General features: G+C 45.2%; 1 protein-coding gene across 1 annotated transcript in view; it reads left to right on the top strand.

Moving 5' to 3' along the window:
* The window catches only part of LOC147722751 (acid-sensing ion channel 1C-like), a 657,309-nt gene that overhangs the window by 374,070 nt on the left and 265,407 nt on the right, over positions 1-17,832 (top strand). The window contains exon 5 of the mRNA XM_086965218.1: positions 263-316. Coding sequence (XP_086821344.1) covers positions 263-316 — 54 coding nt within the window. The remainder of the gene's footprint in view (positions 1-262; positions 317-17,832) is intronic.

The following is a 17,832-nucleotide window of genomic DNA, read 5'->3' as shown; positions in this document are numbered from 1 at the left end:
AGTGTTTAGTAAGCGCTTATCATGCATTATAAAGGCATTGTCATAGTCAAACCCAAACTTGAAAAAAGGAAGAGAAATTTCTTACAGTGGGTACTGCCAAAGCTCTATTACAGGGTATTTTATATGACAGCTCATGCACTGAAGTGTATTCCTGTAAGCAAATGCTGATTCTCTGATTTGTGATTCCTGCTTGAATACTGATATACAAGGATGTTGATGTACAATCGTTTTTAATGATGTTCTCTTTTTCTATTTTACACAGGCAACACCACGGTCTGCACCCCAGAGAAGTACACGTGCGCTGACACCTCTTTAAGTATGCTGCATTGTCCATAAAGTTTGGTTTATTTATATGCCTCTACTGTGTAACCACACCAGAAATGTACCATAATCAGCCTAACTTGAAAAAAAATCACTGATTAATGCCTCACAGATTCCATTTTAGAGTCACCTCAAAGAGGAAAACAACTTGGGCCATACTACAAGGGCTAGTTATTGTGATTTAATCTTTAATTTAATTTAATTCATTTCAACTCCTTGTGTTCTAGTATAGCCCTTTCCTGAGAGTTGTACCTGTGGCTAAAGGTACTCCATCTGAGTGATAGGCCTGACCCCCATATGAGGGCCTATAAGCAGGGAGAGGGTCTTTCACAGCCTATATATCCCAAGGCAGTGGCGTAATGCAAAATGATGGGGACCCTGTGCAGGCTGTTATGACAGGCACCTATGTCTTCTATATCTCACAGACGTACATTGGCCTTGGGGTGACCGGTCTTGCCGACGAACGGTTGGGGGAACCCTTGCCCCACAGAGACTCCAGCGGCCTGCTTTAAGCCATTGGAATCCACGGCAGAATGGCCACTGAGGTTTTAATGTTGTTAATTGAAAAGAGAGAAACTGAAAGACATACCTTAGAAGTTGGAACAAAAGGGATATTCAAGAGATTATCTCCAGTGCAGCACCCAATTTCTAACAATGGTTAAACACCTTTATTTATAACTATTGCACCTTTGTTTATACCAGTTGCACTTGCTGGGCTGTTTTTAAAGGCGTGGACTCAGGATTTTACAATTTGATAGTGCATCAGCGGCACTCCCAAATCCTCGTGGCACACTTATGCCCTAAATGGCAAGACCTGCTTCACACGCACTGCTCATAGGAGGATTGGAGGGACATTATTGGGGACCTGGACAGGGTAGCGCGTGAATCCCAGATGAAACACACCCTTTTCAAGACACACCAATATTGGTACTGGATGCCCATGAAACTCGACCCTGTGGGCATGCTATACCATGTAGATTTCTGGAGATGCCAAAGCTCTTATTGTGATACACCTCATGTTCTCTACCTCTGTCCGCAGCTGGCGGCATTCTGGGCCACACTAAGAACCACACTGACTTCTGTGTTGGATGTGCCCATCCCTTCTTTGGGAAACTGGTCTTTCTGCACAATACAGCTGACCTACCCACGTGGCCAACCCCTCGAGACGTTTGCTGTCAATGGCACTCACTGTCGCAAAAAACTGCGACCTGTGCCTCTGGCAATCCCCTAAAAGCTGACCCATTCGGAATGACTGGCGGAATTCCATAAAACTGCGATTTATGAATGCCTTATTAATAGGATCCAGCACAGAACAGAGATTTTCCCACGGATGTATGACGGTACAACGCGTGCTTTTACAACGCGTACCGTTACGACGCAGGTTTTACAACGCAAGTCGTTACAACGACTTGCGTTGGGGGGCGCTGGATAGTGAATAGTTTAATTTACTATTCCAACTCCAGTCCCCGTAGATAGTAGGGAAGGTGTTGGATAGTAAATTAAACTATTACCTATCCTAGAGCGCCCTCCAGCGAAAGTCGTTGTAATGACTTTCGTTGTTAAACCTGCGTCGTAACGGTACTTTGTTGTAAAAGTTTGGTTGTAAAGGACGTTCCCCTTTTCCCACAGGTCTGGGACCTATTCCTTGATGCATGCACCAAAGACTGAGGCCCCTCGACAGGGCAACATGTACTAACCACTGGTTGAACCCCAGGACCAAAGTACATGGCCTGGGTGCGCCGCCCGTGTTTTTTCCCTCCCCTCACTCCTTTTCCCTCCCTCTCTCTCTCTCCTCCTGTCATGGCCGGATTTTCTGATTAGATGGGATCAGCCCCTAGGGGCCCCTCCAACCCAGCCAGAACGTAACCACCTCCCTCCTCAGGACCATCTATCCAGGCACCTGGGTACCTACCTGAGGATGGGGAACTCGCAATATACAAGCTCATATTATTAGAAACACCACTAAATCTATAGGGATACTAAGAATACTCACTGATTACTAAGGATAACTTATAGTCTCGCGGCCACTCAGACCCAGACTAATCTACCCCCGGGCAGATATGACACACAATCCGGTGCGTCTACACATGGGCCTGCAGAACCCAATGCTCTCTTTTCCAAACGGTTCGCAATCCGGCAAACCTCCACGCCAGTCATCCCCCCCGACGCTCTCACTTACACAAGCCACAATCCTGTGGGTATCCACGCTGGTAATCCTCCCCAGCGTTCTCACTAACGCCGTATATCAACGACAACCACATTCCTATGAACACCTTCAGATATATGTCTCTTCACTAAGGGTCTGCTACTACAATAATATTATGGGATAGCCGAATTACTTAGTGTCAACAATTCCCTAGCTCAAGGGCTCCCTGTTCTCTCTATTTATTCAGACTTACCGGATCAGGGGCAGCATCTGTTCTGGCTGTAACATCTGACTAGGAGAAAAAGGTTACCTATGCTTTGGAACAGAAGACGCTGTTTACAGGATTATGGGAGGGTGTACTAACTTGGTCCCTTAGTTGCAGATCTCCTCTCTCCCTCACTATTACTTACCTGATCAGGGGTAGCATCTATTCAAACAGTAATACTACTAGGAAAGGGGATTACCCTCACTGTATGGGGACAAAGATATACACACTATGTGATTGAGTTATTCCATGATTTAAGCGCTCCTACTCCCTTCTGATCCATCAGTGGCTCAACGGCAACTGGCTAGAAGCTAAGATAGCTTTATCATAAAAAAACTCATGCACACTAATTCACTAATTAAAATGGGGTCATTTATTGTAACAATAATAAAGTACACATACACAAAACTATGGAGTCTCTATAACTAGCAGTAACTTTAACACCCCGCTGAAAGAAAAGGATTAGACATACAATTTATAACACACCGCTGAAAAGGGAAAAGATTAGACATACAATAGCCTAGGGAATAAGAACAAGATTAAGGTGTACATGTAAAGGGGACTTGGTTCAGACTACCTCACCTATTAGAAGGAAGATTTCTCTCTCTCTGACTCTGGTGGGATCAGGGCTCTCTCTGCCTCTGGTGGGATTAGGGTTCTCTCTGTCTGTCCCTCCTTCACCACATCACCACGCCTCTAGTTCAGTTGCTCCAGCTGACAGCCTTCTTTGATGCTCTCTGCACTGCTTTCTCTCTCCTCATCTTCAGCAATCGTCTGCCTTCTTTCTCCATTCAAGAACTGCACTCTATTCTGCAGCTCCAGCAGACATCCTCTCTCTCTCTCCAAGCTGAACTGAGCTCCAAGCTGAACTGAGCTCCCAGCTGTTCTGAGCTCCAAGCTGTTCTGAGCTCCAGGCTGAACTGCACACAAGCTGGAATGAACACCACGCTGAACTGACCTCCAAGCTGAACTGACCTCCAAGCTGAACTGACCACTCCTCCTCTCCTGTAGCTCACTAATATGGATTCCTCTCCCCTCATGGAAATTTCCACCAGAGGGCTGCCTCCTACCGAATTCCTGTGCCAGCTCCCAGGCTTCCACGCAACCGCAGTGGCCATCTGCTTGTTACGTCTGGGCCCAAGAGAAAAACACATTTCTCGGATAAGAAGCAGTCCTAACCGGTCTTCCTCTAGCACACAAACAGCCTTACTGTAAACTTTACCTTTACCCTGAAAAGCCTCTCAGCTCCATCAAGATGGAGTCCCTCTAGCTCTAGGCCTGTAGGCCTGAAAGGGATGAAATGCCCCTTAGCTCTGCCAGAATACCTACATAAACCATACCAATGTGTCAAGTATGTCAAAGCCAATCGGCAATAGATAGGTTAGAGTCAAGAATAAGGGATCTATCATCATATTAAGCAGCTCTCCTCTTCTAGGTCTGGAAGAAAGGGCTTAAAAGGGCCAACACAGGCTAAGAATACCTATCCTAGATGTGAGCAAGACTAAGATCTATATCACTGCTAAATAGAGCCAAGAACTCTGCCATTACATTCCACCCTTAGATCCTTATCTTGCGAACATCTATAAACAACATCCATATAAACAAACATCAACACAATCTATCAAAAAATCAAAAACTAAAAAACTCTCTAAAAAGAATGACAACTTAAGGAAATTCTACCTGAAACTCGATTGTAGGGAATACAAACCTAACAACCAACTGAAAACAAATCAAAGCACCCTTGACTTGAATGCTGAAACATATCTAAGATTGGATCTGATAACAACAGAAACTAACCAAAGCATCCTCAAACTAAATGTGCCTCAACTTCTAGTGACAACTGGTGAAGTCTAGTGATGTAGGGACTTATGCGTTGTAAACAGCAAGGGGCCTAAATGGGGCCTACCTACTTCGGACAACTTAAGAACTAGATGTGTTTCAACTTCTAATGAGAAAACAACAAAGGGCCTAAATGAGGCCTACCTACTATGGTCAACTTAAGCCAATGATGACACATGAAATCTATTGGTGTAGGGACTTAAATGTGTAATAAAAACAACAATGGGCCTAAATGAGGCCTACCTACTATGGTCAACTTAAGCTAATGATGACTCATAAAATCTATTGGTGTAGGGGCTTGTTTGTGGGATGAAAATAACAATGGGCCTAAATGAGGCCTACCTACTATGGTCAATTTAAGGAAACATTTTGGTGAAATCTGAGAAATAGACATGACAAATTATTTTCAAGGTCTGGGCAAACATTAATACATAATCATACTAAAAGACACACCTCCCAGGACAACCTAAAGTCTAGGGTAACCACCCTTTGATCAATCAAGGTGAAAATGTAATAACAGTAAAAGACAACCCATTTCTACAAGATAGCTGGTGTATATATATAACACCTAGTTTCTTCACACTGTGGAACACATGTGTGCACCACCATTCAAAAAAAAAAATTGTCCTTCATTGGAAACCATGATGACATGTTTTTGCTTTAAAAGTGGGGCCTGCTTGTAGTGATTGAAAACATGGGAATAATGCAGGCCAAGGAATTACATTAGCGGGAAATTTATGATGATGGAGTCTGTCACAAATTAAAAAAAAAGTGTAATTGTTTTTTTTTTCTATCAAAAAGATAAGTCCAATGTCAATTTTGGGACATCAGTGTAGGTCACCACCCGGCATCTTCGGTATCCGGACACTTCCTCCGATGCGGCCATCCACCACCCTTCCGGTCTGGTCTGGTCTGGTTCCATCTTCCAAAAATAACAAACTAACATAAAAACATGAAAGTAAAAAACTAAAATAAGAAAGGAAGTGGGGGGGGGGGGGCCGACCCACGCACCAACACCACAACCCAGCAATCCTAGGACAAGAAAACAAGTATCATTAATCTTGCATGATAAAATTTTCTATTCAAAAAGCACCCCGGGTGCCTTTCATGATTGAAAAGAAAATATCCTAATTAATTAAAAACATTATCAAAATCTAATTTTTAAGGACATGTAGAAGGGCCTAACATACCCTAATCCTCTGTGAGACAGCCCCTCCCTTCAGAATACGCAGGAGCCAGGCTACAGTGTGAAGCAATTTGAATCACTGCCAAGTGATGATCTCACAGCAGGAGCAGGGCGCTGCAAGCCTCCCTTTCCCTGATCAGGGAAGCCCGCCCAGGCCTACTGTATCTAACTAACTCCAAGGGCCAAGAGTCTGCAAGAAACCCTTATCAGCAGGCAATGAAGCTGTCTGCGCCGACAGCCAGGAAGAGCGAGTTCACCCCACCCTTACATAAACATGCCGTCCGCGGAACAAAATTGGATTATGGCCAATCAAAACAGGACAGGCGTGTTCGGAGCCTGCAGAGGAAAAAACCTGTCTTCACAAACCAGCTGGTCTGCCAAGGTCGACAAACAAATTCCTTTGGAAACTGTTCCCAGGCTTGATTTTCTAACTAACGAAAGCTAGCATTTTTAAAAAAAACAATTCTGTTACAATGTACTGCTACTTAAAAGCTCCACTTTCTAAAAAGACTTTTGTCTAACTAATTCAGCTAAAAGGCAGCATAATTGAAACATGGGCACTTATTTAGAAAGGGGCAACTTAACTTCTGCACACAAGATTATACAGACTGCATTTTAAAAAAAATAACAAATTAACATGGACTATTGGGTTCAATATTTCTCTGCACATATATCTATCAAGCAGCATGTTTATCGTGCAAGGTATTAAAAACATATATTGTCAGCCGTTGAAAGAGAAATAATTTTAAAACAACATAAAATGCAGACACATTTCACCATTGTATTTTGTTCAACCAGGGGCATCATGTAATTTTGCATTACAGTGTAATTTATAGCGCAAACTCTTCAATTCAACCTAATAAAAGGGCCACATTCATATATTACCAAACAGCCATTTATTTTCTAACTGAGTTGGTTAACTTACCAATGCCGGTTATGCTGCATACATTCACATTAGAAAAAAAAATTCAGTTTGCATTTGGGAAAATAATAATGAGAACACATTTTTTGTAAAAGCACACGGTTGCCTTTCACTAATTAAAAGCACATGTTACCATGCACTGTCGGGCAAGATTGATTATTCTCAACCTGTGATCATTGCAAAACATCGGCCAACACATTCCTTTCTAGATGGAAAACCCTCAAAGAAATAATTAATGAAAACAGCCCATAGCATGCATTCTAACGGGCCACCTCCTTAACATTTCACTCATTTTAAATCATGCATTCAAAAATAATTCTCCACACGTCTGTGGATGCATATTAAGAAGCAAATTTAAAAGAACACAGCTCTCTCCGTGCAAACCCTTATCTCAATCCGACTGGTTGATTTATAACCGACCGACCCCTAAGAGTCAGACACTTGAAGTCATCAGTTCCAAGGCAAACCCACACAAATTCGTAGACGCATTTAATAGAGCCCTTCGCAAAGCACAAGATGTTACCTCTCCGTCAAGAAGCTGACAAAGCACGTAGGCAGACCCAGGAACCAATAAAAGTCAAAATCAAACCACAAATCCTTAAAATAATACACTGACTTTTATAGTCAGTTCAGATAACCATGCAAGGTAAAACAGCATGTGAAAAATAAAGACTGCCATCTCAATTCAAGATATTAACCCTTTGGCAGCTCAAGCACAATCAATTCCCAATGACTGCAGATACATGGGAAAATCATGAGCACATCTCTTCACGTTTACAGATAACACGTACACACATTTTCAAAACGTTATCCCCAAGCACCCGAGAGAGATCCAGCTCTCTCCTGCCTAACGTAATGATAACATGCCCTGTCCAAGCCATGACCACATGGCGCTATTCACAAGCCATATTTACAAGACAAACTCTTCACAAACAATATATCCAAGGCGCAATGCACAAGGAACACAGCAGATCAACATGAGAACATGCACCTCACAAGCCACAATAACATGCCGCTATTCACAAGCCATATTTACAAGACAAGCTTTTCACAAACAATATATCCAAGGCGCAATGCACAAGGAACACAGCAGATCAACATGAGAACATGCACCTCACAAGCCACATTAACATGGCGCTATTCACAAGCCATATTTACAAGGAGCAATATGTAAAGAACTCCACAAATCATATAACAATGAACACATTTCACATTGCACAGCATAAGCAGATGCAGCAAGCAATTTAATGGACAATTTAAAAGCATTATTTACACACATGTATACAATTGGACCATCACAAAGATGTAACTGGCTCCCTCATGTAATGCCATCCTTCAACCCTGACAGTTTAAACACCAAGATGAAAACCATTCCTTCCACCCTGAATAAGCCAAATGCCATGATGTAATGCAATCTCCTCACGCTGCAACTGTTCAAGCCCATAGGTCACACAGGCTACATAAACTGCCAAACTACGCCAGATGGAACTGGCACTCAGGGCACTCCCTCACAACACATGGGAAACTCTCTAAGCACATGGCCAGGCACACAGGCTTCGTAAACTGTTCGTAGACGCCAGATGTCATGTCTGGCGCTCAGGGCACTTCCTCCACAACACATGGGAAACAATCTAAGCACATGGCCAGGCACACAGGCTTCGTAAACTGTTCGTAGACGCCAGATGTCATGGCCGGATTTTCTGATTAGATGGGATCAGCCCCTAGGGGCCCCTCCAACCCTGCCAGAACGTAACCACCTCCCTCCTCAGGACCATCTATCCAGGCACCTGGGTACCTACCTGAGGATGGGGAACTCGCAATATACAAGCTCATATTATTAGAAACACCACTAAATCTATAGGGATACTAAGAATACTCACTGATTACTAAGGATAACTTATAGTCTCGCGGCCACTCAGACCCAGACTAATCTACCCCAGGGCAGATATGGCACACAATCCGGTGCGTCTACACATGGGCCTGCAGAACCCAATGCTCTCTTTTCCAAACGGTTCGCAATCCGGCAAACCTCCACGCCAGTCATCCCCCCTGACGCTCTCACTTACACAAGCCACAATACTGTGGGTATCCACGCTGGTAATCCTCCCCAGCGTTCTCACTAACGCCGTATATCAACAACGACCACATTCCTATGAACACCTTCAGATATATGTCTCTTCACTAAGGGTCTGCTACTACAATAATATTATGGGATAGCCGAATTACTTAGTGTCAACAATTCCCTAGCTCAAGGGCTCCCTGTTCTCTCTATTTATTCAGACTTACCGGATCAGGGGCAGCATCTGTTCTGGCTGTAACATCTGACTAGGAGAAAAAGGTTACCTATGCTTTGGAACAGAAGACGCTGTTTACAGGATTATGGGAGGGTGTACTAACTTGGTCCCTTAGTTGCAGATTTCCTCTCTCCCTCACTATTACTTACCTGATCAGGGGTAGCATCTATTCAAACAGTAATACTACTAGGAAAGGGGATTACCCTCACTGTATGGGGACAAAGATATACACACTATGTGATTGAGTTATTCCTTGATTTAAGCGCTCCTACTCCCTTCTGATCCATCAGTGGCTCAACGGCAACTGGCTAGAAGCTAAGATAGCTTTATCATAAAAAAACTCATGCACACTAATTCACTAATTAAAATGGGGTCATTTATTGTAACAATAATAAAGTACACATACACAAAACTATGGGGTCTCTATAACTAGCAGTAACTTTAACACCCCGCTGAAAGAAAAGGATTAGACATACAATTTATAACACACCGCTGAAAAGGGAAAAGATTAGACATACAATAGCCTAGGGAATAAGAACAAGATTAAGGTGTACATGTAAAGGGGACTTGGTTCAGACTACCTCACCTATTAGAAGGAAGATTTCTCTCTCTCTGACTCTGGTGGGATCAGGGCTCTCTCTGCCTCTGGTGGGATTAGGGCTCTCTCTGTCTCTCCCTCCTTCACCACATCACCACGCCTCTAGTTCAGTTGCTCCAGCTGACAGCCTTCTTTGATGCTCTCTGCACTGCTTTCTCTCTCCTCATCTTCAGCAATCGTCTGCCTTCTTTCTCCATTCAAGAACTGCACTCTATTCTGCAGCTCCAGCAGACATCCTCTCTCTCTCTCCAAGCTGAACTGAGCTCCAAGCTGAACTGAGCTCCAAGCTGAACTGAGCTCCCAGCTGTTCTGAGCTCCAAGCTGTTCTGAGCTCCAGGCTGAACTGCACACAAGCTGGAATGAACACCACGCTGAACTGACCTCCAAGCTGAACTGACCTCCAAGCTGAACTGACCACTCCTCCTCTCCTGTAGCTCACTAATATGGATTCCTCTCCCCTCATGGAAATTTCCACCAGAGGGCTGCCTCCTACCGAATTCCTGTGCCAGCTCCCAGGCTTCCACGCAACCGCAGTGGCCATCTGCTTGTTATGTCTGGGCCCAAGAGAAAAACACATTTCTCGGATAAGAAGCAGTCCTAACCGGTCTTCCTCTAGCACACAAACAGCCTTACTGTAAACTTTACCTTCACCCTGAAAAGCCTCTCAGCTCCATCAAGATGGAGTCCCTCTAGCTCTAGGCCTGTAGGCCTGAAAGGGATGAAATGCCCCTTAGCTCTGCCAGAATACCTACATAAACCATACCAATGTGTCAAGTATGTCAAAGCCAATAGGCAATAGACAGGTTAGAGTCAAGAATAAGGGATCTATCATCATATTAAGCAGCTATCCTCTTCTAGGTCTGGAAGAAAGGGCTTAAAAGGGCCAACACAGGCTAAGAATACCTATCCTAGATGTGAGCAAGACTAAGATCTATATCACTGCTAAATAGAGCCAAGAACTCTGCCATTACACCTCCCAACCCGACTACCACAATCGACTTGTGACAATCCTCAAGCCCCCTCAGGGAACTTACCCTGGCTTTCAGCTTTACCCTGCCTCCCTCCTGAAGTCAAGAACACATACTTTTACCAACTATTCAACATAACCCCCCAAACCGTCCCTTTTCCCCCCTCAGCTACCGCACCTGCGGTTTTGTCTCACAGGTTATTGTAGTATTTCCTGAAATAATGAATCAAATGTAGACGTTTGCAAGTAGATTTTATCCGAAGAATTGAGCACGTCTGAATAGATCAGTAGCCAACAAGGAACTGACATTCTACAACAGCATATAACAGAACATAGAATACCCACGCATTCAAAGGATACATGCTACTTAAAGAAATACATTCCTACTACTAATTACTAGCATACTACATATCTTCTCCTCTTAAAAAAAAACCCAAAATAAAATAATAAAAAAATAAAAACACCCTACTTATAAACTATAAATTCTTTGTATCTCAAAGGTCTCTTCACAGATCTTCCAAAAGAGGATTTCTGAGTAACAAGAGTTTCACAATCATTACTAGGACATTCATCTCCCATTGTTGAACTATTTTGATGTACATTCACAGAAGATTCCAAAGGTGTATCACTCTTACTCATATCATTGTCTAAACACCAAAAACGACCACGAGTTTTCACGACAGGAACAAAATCATTATCATTAAATATATGTGTACCTTTTTGTGAAGCAAGAGCTAGACGACTTAAATGCCATTTTTATCCATTGTCCAAAGTTACCGAATTTTGATGAATTTTAACAACTTTCTTTGGTGAACTGAATTTACTTTGACCTTTAGAAATTTTCCTAGCACTTTTAATACAAACCCATTGCCCAACTTGCAAATGTGCAGGTTTAGATCCATGTTTAACATCATGATAATTCTTATTCCTTGACTTAGACAAAGAAAGATTAGATTTTATCTCAGATGTATCATAAAAGAACATATCATTCCTTTTCATCCAACTAGGATTCGTTTTAGGCATAGGAATTCTACATCTCATAAGAGAAAACGGACATTTACTAGAAGATGGATCAGGTGTTACTCTATAAGCCCATAACATCTTTTTAAACTAATTTTCCCATAGAAGTCCGGACTTGACACACAATTGTAAAGTACCTTTGATGACTCTATTGAGTCTCTCTACGACACCATTGCAAGAAGGATGGTAAAGCGGAGTCAATTTATGTGTAATACCATTTGAAGTAAAGAACACCTGCATTTCATTAGATTTGAACTGGACACCATTGTCTGTTAAGATAGACGATGGGCATCCTTCTTGAATAAAAATGTTTTCTAAAAATTCAATTATATTACCAGTGTTAGCTTTATCAACAACTTTCAATTCAAACCATTTTTTTTTTTACATTTTTTAATTTTTTTATTTGAATTTATATCAGCAGCAGACAAAACACAGAAAATAAGTAGGCAATCGTAATACACTATCCACCTTTTTTACACAGATCTTATAAAAGTTACGACATAATATCATTAAGACAATGCAACAAAAATTCATATCCATTAAGCTACAGGTGACCACAGTTTCAAACCAAACATTTTCTTTCTCGTGCCCTTTGATTTATAAACCGCAGTCTTGAGATGACAATAATCTTGATTGCCAGTTAGTAAAGGTTGGTGGTTGAACATCAAGCCATTAGGTCGTAATACATAATCGAAAAATAGACATACAAATAAAAATAAACCCTTCTTCGGCCTCCGTCCTAGGTCTGACCAGGCTTTCTTGACAGCCTAAAATTACCAAATCCGCAAATAATTGCAGCCGGATATACAAACTATGATTCAAAAAGTATTCAACATCCTTAATAAAATGGGACAATTTGGGACAGTGGAAAAACATACAAGATGTATCCGCTGCATATAATCCACAGCGGTTGCACTTATTCCCCCTGATTGAATTCCACTTTGCCAATTTCCCAGGGGTAGAATACAAATCAAAAATAGGCATAAAAAATTGACTCTTTAAAGGACCATTAAATAGAACATTAGTAGATAACTCAATTATTCTCTCCATATTATTAAATCTATCCCAAATGTATTTTGCCACTTTACCTTCGAGGCCACAAGATCATCCTCAATCTTTTCAATAAACAACTGATATAAAAGCCCCATTTTGGATCTTGCTTTAATTGCTTCTATAATTTCAATTCTATTAAATGTGATCAGATTTTGAGTTATTTTCTGTTTTAAAAAAACTGCGTAACTGTAGACATTTAAAGAAATCTATTTGAGCTAGCTTATATTCCTTCTGCAAAAAATCAAAAGAAACTAACTGATTTCCCTGAAAAAAATCTCCCACGTTACGGATTACAGCTCAGTGCCATCTAGCCATAACCTGGTCTCTAAATATTTCTGGAAATAAAGAGCAATTCTTAAAAGGACTATAAAAATTTAAATTAGAACATATACCAATTCTCTTTTTAGTTTTCCTCCAGATTTCAAAAGCAGTCAAGACAATTTTAAATTTTGTTTTCTTATAGTAACTCGGTTCAATTATACGGACTAAACATTGCCGCGCCTCTGCACCCAGCAACATCTGATATATAGAAGGACCAGGGAAATCCTCCGTGGGGTCGTCCGGTAAAAGTAACACACCCATGTGTTGTAATAGGGCTATCCAGTGATATAGGCTAAAATTAGGGATGCCCCAACCTCCTCTTAGTCTAGGTAACATACACCATTTCAGAGCTCTCCTCGATCGTCGGTAGCTCCACAGAAACCTAGAACACATTCTCTCGATTCGGGAAAAAAAGAAGTTGAAATGAGCAAAGGAATCGTCCGGAATACATATAAAAATTTGGGAAAAATGAGCATTTTTAAAACGTTACTGCACCCGTAGAGAGATAGATGTAGATTGTTAATCCTTTCAAATGTTTTATTTACAGAGGTTATGATTGGATCCAGATTTAAGCTGATAATATCCTCGACTTTGGCTGAGATTTTAATACCTAAATAGGTTGCTTCTGATTCAAAACGTATATCCCTTGGACGCCCTGCTTCCGAGTGAATCAGTTGTGTCTTGGTAACATTTAATTTGTAACCCGAATGGCTCCCAAATGACTCGGCTGCTTCAATAATCTTAGGTAGAGCGGTGCTAATATCGGACTTGACAATGGCAATATCATCTGCGTACGCAAATACCTTGTACGCTCCATTATGTATCTCAACTGGTTTTATTTCGGCATTGTTCTCTAAAGTATTTATAAAAGGTTCAATATAGAGAGCAAATAACAAGGGGGAACAAGGGCACCCTTGTCTCCTCCCCCTTGCTATTGCGATTTTCCCTGAAAGCCTTCCAGAAATATGTATAGAGGCCCTTGGCTGGACATGTAATGTCTGTATAGCCTTGATAAAATCTTCTGGAAATCCCTTCCATGGTAAAACTGACCACAGGAACCTCCACGAGACCCTGTCAAATGCTTTTTCTGCATCTAATAGGGCCACGGCAACAGGGGAGTTAGTAGCCTGTGACCAGTCCAGCATAGAGACGATCCTTTTGACATGATCTGTCGTATCTCTATGTTTAATGAACCCATGCTGCCTTTTTTAGGTTTAAAGTATTTTATTAAGGTACAAAAAAACATGGGGAAGGGAATTGGAGGTCAAGCGAACATACAATACAAGACGCGAAACGTTGCAGTGAGTCAGAGGGAAAGTAGGGAGGCAGGAAGCCCCGGAGGGCAACAAGGCATAAGTCATAAGGCAATAAGGCAGTGCAAATGACCCTCCAGTAGACCCCCATTCCCCGAGCAAGGCCGAGCTAGAGTAGCGTCCCGCAACACAGGAAAAAAACACACACCATCCCTCCAACCCCCCGTCCCCGGAAAAATAGAAGAAAGAAAAGCAAAGGAGAAAAAGGAAGAAAACAATACCCCAACATCCTCGTCCGAAAGTCAGCATTAGAAGCATGTAACCCCGCCTCCCACCCCCAGCCCCAAACCCCTGATCCCGCCACATTCACTCCGCTGGAGCCGCCGGCGGCGTCAACCTAAGGAGTCGCAGGTACCGTGGACATGTGAGCTCGCAAAATTCCGTGGACAGCAGTGCCAAAAAGGGGTGCCAGAGCTCTTCAAATTGGTCCACATTCCCAGCCACTGTTAGCGACATCTTCTCCATACCCAGTACCTGCCAGAGCCTGTGTAGCCAGCCAGTGATAGAGGGGGCAGTGGGGGTACGCCAGAGTACAAGGATGTTTTGAACCGCTGAGCCTAGCGCAATCGCAATCTGTCTACCCCTGCGGGACTTCAGCGGGTACATCAGGTCATTGGGGAGGCCTAGCAAGACATACGCAGGGAAGCGCGGGAGTTCTATCTCAAAATGCCTGTCTACCTCATCCAAGACCTCCTTCCAATAGGCCGACAGCACCGGGCACTCCCAGAGAATGTGCGTGAGGGTACCTTCCTGTCCGCAACCGCGCCAGCAACCTTTATCGCCGATTTTGTGCATCTCGTAGAGCCTCTCCGGGGTGTAGTACCAATAGGTGGACACCTTAGTAAAGGTCTCCGTCAGCCCAGTGTGGTACGCAGAGTGCCTCGCCCGATACGCGATCCTGTCCCATTCCTTGTGGCTCAAGGTCCTGCCCAATTCCCTGTGCCAGCGCTCCCTCCCTGGGTTATGGTAATGAAACGGCGGGGGTTGGAGAAACTTATACAAGTCGGTGATAAGCTTGGCATCCGAGGTCCGGGTTACCAGCCATCGCTCATAGGGCGTAATCGAACGGGCAGCGACGTCGCGCACTGGGGGTTGAAGAGCCCAGTGGCGAACTTGCATGTAACGCAGTCTGTCCCCCTCCGTCAGGCCAAACTCCTGTCGGAGCTGCTGGAAGGGGAGCACACCCTCCGGCCCGTAGATCTGGAAAAGTGCCCTACAACCCACGCGCACCCAGTGGGAAAAGGCTCCCGGTTCCAGACCCGGAGTGAAGTCTGGATTGCCAGCAATGGGAGTGAACGGTGATGGAAAAGTGGTGAGCTCACGAAGCTCACACACCGCGTCCCACACTCGCAGCGGAACCTGGGTGATAAAGGAGGCGTAGAGATTAGGCGGGCGGTGAGTGCGCCGCAGGAACGGGACTTCCTGGAGGGTACGGCCCGCAACTGCCTGGTCCTGAAAGAGCCAGTGCTTGTCCGATTCCCACCGGCTCCACTCCACCAAATATCGGAGTTGCGCCGCCTGAAAATACTTCCGGAGGTCCGGGACACCGAGACCCCCCGCCTCCGGGGCAAGCATGGAGAGGACCCGTTTCATTCGAGGCTTACGGCCCTGCCACACAAAGCGGGAGATGTCAGCCTGCGCCTGCCGTATCCAACCTACAGGGGGCTGGAGAGGTAGAGCGCGAAAAAGATACAGGATCTGAGGCAGTATCGTCATCTTCACCGCTGCGATACGGCCCAGCCACGAGAGCAGGCCTTTGTTCCATCGGCCGAGTTCCTCCTTGATCTTTTTGCCCAGGGAGGAATAGTTAGCTGCGACCATTGCAGGTAGGGAGGGTGCAAGCAAAATCCCCAGGTAAGGCACCGTGGAGGAGGACCATTGCAGAGGAAAAAGACGCTGGAGGTCCCGCCTGGTGTCGACAGAAAGTGACACATCCAGGGCAGCCGATTTAGACATATTCATTTTGAAGCCCGCCACGCGGGCAAAGGAGTTCAGTTCCTGGACGCAGGCAGGGAGCGACCGCTTGGGGTCATCCAGGGTCAGCAAGACATCGTCCGCATATAAGCTGACAGTATGTGTGTATTGCCCCATCTTCACCCCAATAGCGTCCGGGTTATCGCGAATCCTCTGGGCAAACGGCTCCATATAGAGGGCAAACAGGAGCGGCGAAAGGGGGCAGCCCTGTCTCGTGCCGCGCTCAATGGCAATGCTGATGGAGCTGTGTCCATTGACACGCACCAATGCTGACGGCCTCCTATAACAATTAAAAACCATAGTGCGGAACCTCTCGCCGATCCCCAGTTTCCCGAGAACCAGCTCGAGGTACGGCCAATGAACCCTCTCAAAGGCCTTTTCCGCGTCGACCGACAGCAGCATCCGCTCCCCCGGGACGCGTGAGGCCTTTTCCAGCACGTGCGTCACCCTCTTAGTGTTGTCGACCGTCTGCCTACCGGGTACAAAACCGGCCTGGTCCGCCTCCACCAGACCTGGTAGGTGCAGACCCAGTCTGGCCGTCAAGATCCCCGTGTAAAGCTTGAGGTCCACATTTAGAAGCGAGATGGGCCGATACGAGCCGCACAGAGTCCGGTCCTTCCCCGGTTTCGGAATAACCGACACAGTCGCCGAGAGAAGGTCCGGTGGTATGGCTCCCGGTTCAGAAAAGGAATTGAACAAGCGAGCCAGGAGAGGCGCGACAGTGGGACAGAAGGTCTTGTAAAACAAGGCCGTATAGCCATCCGGGCCCGGGGCCTTGCCGTGCTTTAACCGTGCAATAGCGGAGATGACTTCCTCCATATGAATGTCCCTCTCTAGGTGGTCCGCCTGGGCGGGATCCAGGGCAGGGAGGGTTACTGATTCCAAATAGGCCTCAGCCTCTCCCGGTGGGGAGGGCTCTGCAGCGTACAGCGCCTCATAGAAGGCACGGAAGGAATCCGCCACCTCCGCGTCACCGGAAACCGGGACCCCATCCGCTCCCACCAGCTCCTTAACTACGTTGCGTTGCTGCGCAGCCCTGAGCCGGTGGGCCAGGAGCTTGCCGCATCTGTCTCCGCCGGTGTAAAAGGCATGCTTCAAGCGCAACGCCGCATACTCCGCCCGGTCCAGGTCCAACGCAGAGAGGAGTTTCCGCGCCGCCTTCAGCTGCCTCCAAACTCGAGGAGCCCCCGTCCGGCGGTGAACCTGTTCGAGTTCCCTGACTTGCGCCGTTAGTTCCTCCCTCTTACGTTGCCGCTCCCTGTTCACCGCCGAGGAAATGGAGATAAACTCCCCTCTGACAACCGCTTTCAAAGCCGCCCACTGCGTTGCTAGGGATGTGTCGGAGTTGTCGTTGTGGGTCAGGTACTCCTGAATGACCTCCTCCACTCGCTTCACCACCGATTTCTTATGGAGAAGCGTGTCCCGAAGCCGCCACATCCCTCTGGAGGGGGGGGCCGCCGGCCAATCAAATGCTCCGGAAACCGGCGCATGGTCGGACAGGGACAAGACCCCGATGTCTGCCGCCGTGGCGGCCGAGCGAAGCGGTCCGCTCACCAAGAGGTAGTCCAACCGCGAGTAAGTGCGGTGTGCGTGGGAGAAATATGAGTAGTCCC

The sequence above is a fragment of the Lissotriton vulgaris genome, chromosome 4_1, assembly GCF_964263255.1.
Source record: "Lissotriton vulgaris chromosome 4_1, aLisVul1.2, whole genome shotgun sequence".
Classification (NCBI taxonomy): Eukaryota; Metazoa; Chordata; class Amphibia; order Caudata; family Salamandridae; genus Lissotriton; species Lissotriton vulgaris.
The sequence above is the reverse complement of the archived record's forward strand: the minus strand, read 5'-3'. Positions and strand labels throughout refer to the sequence as shown.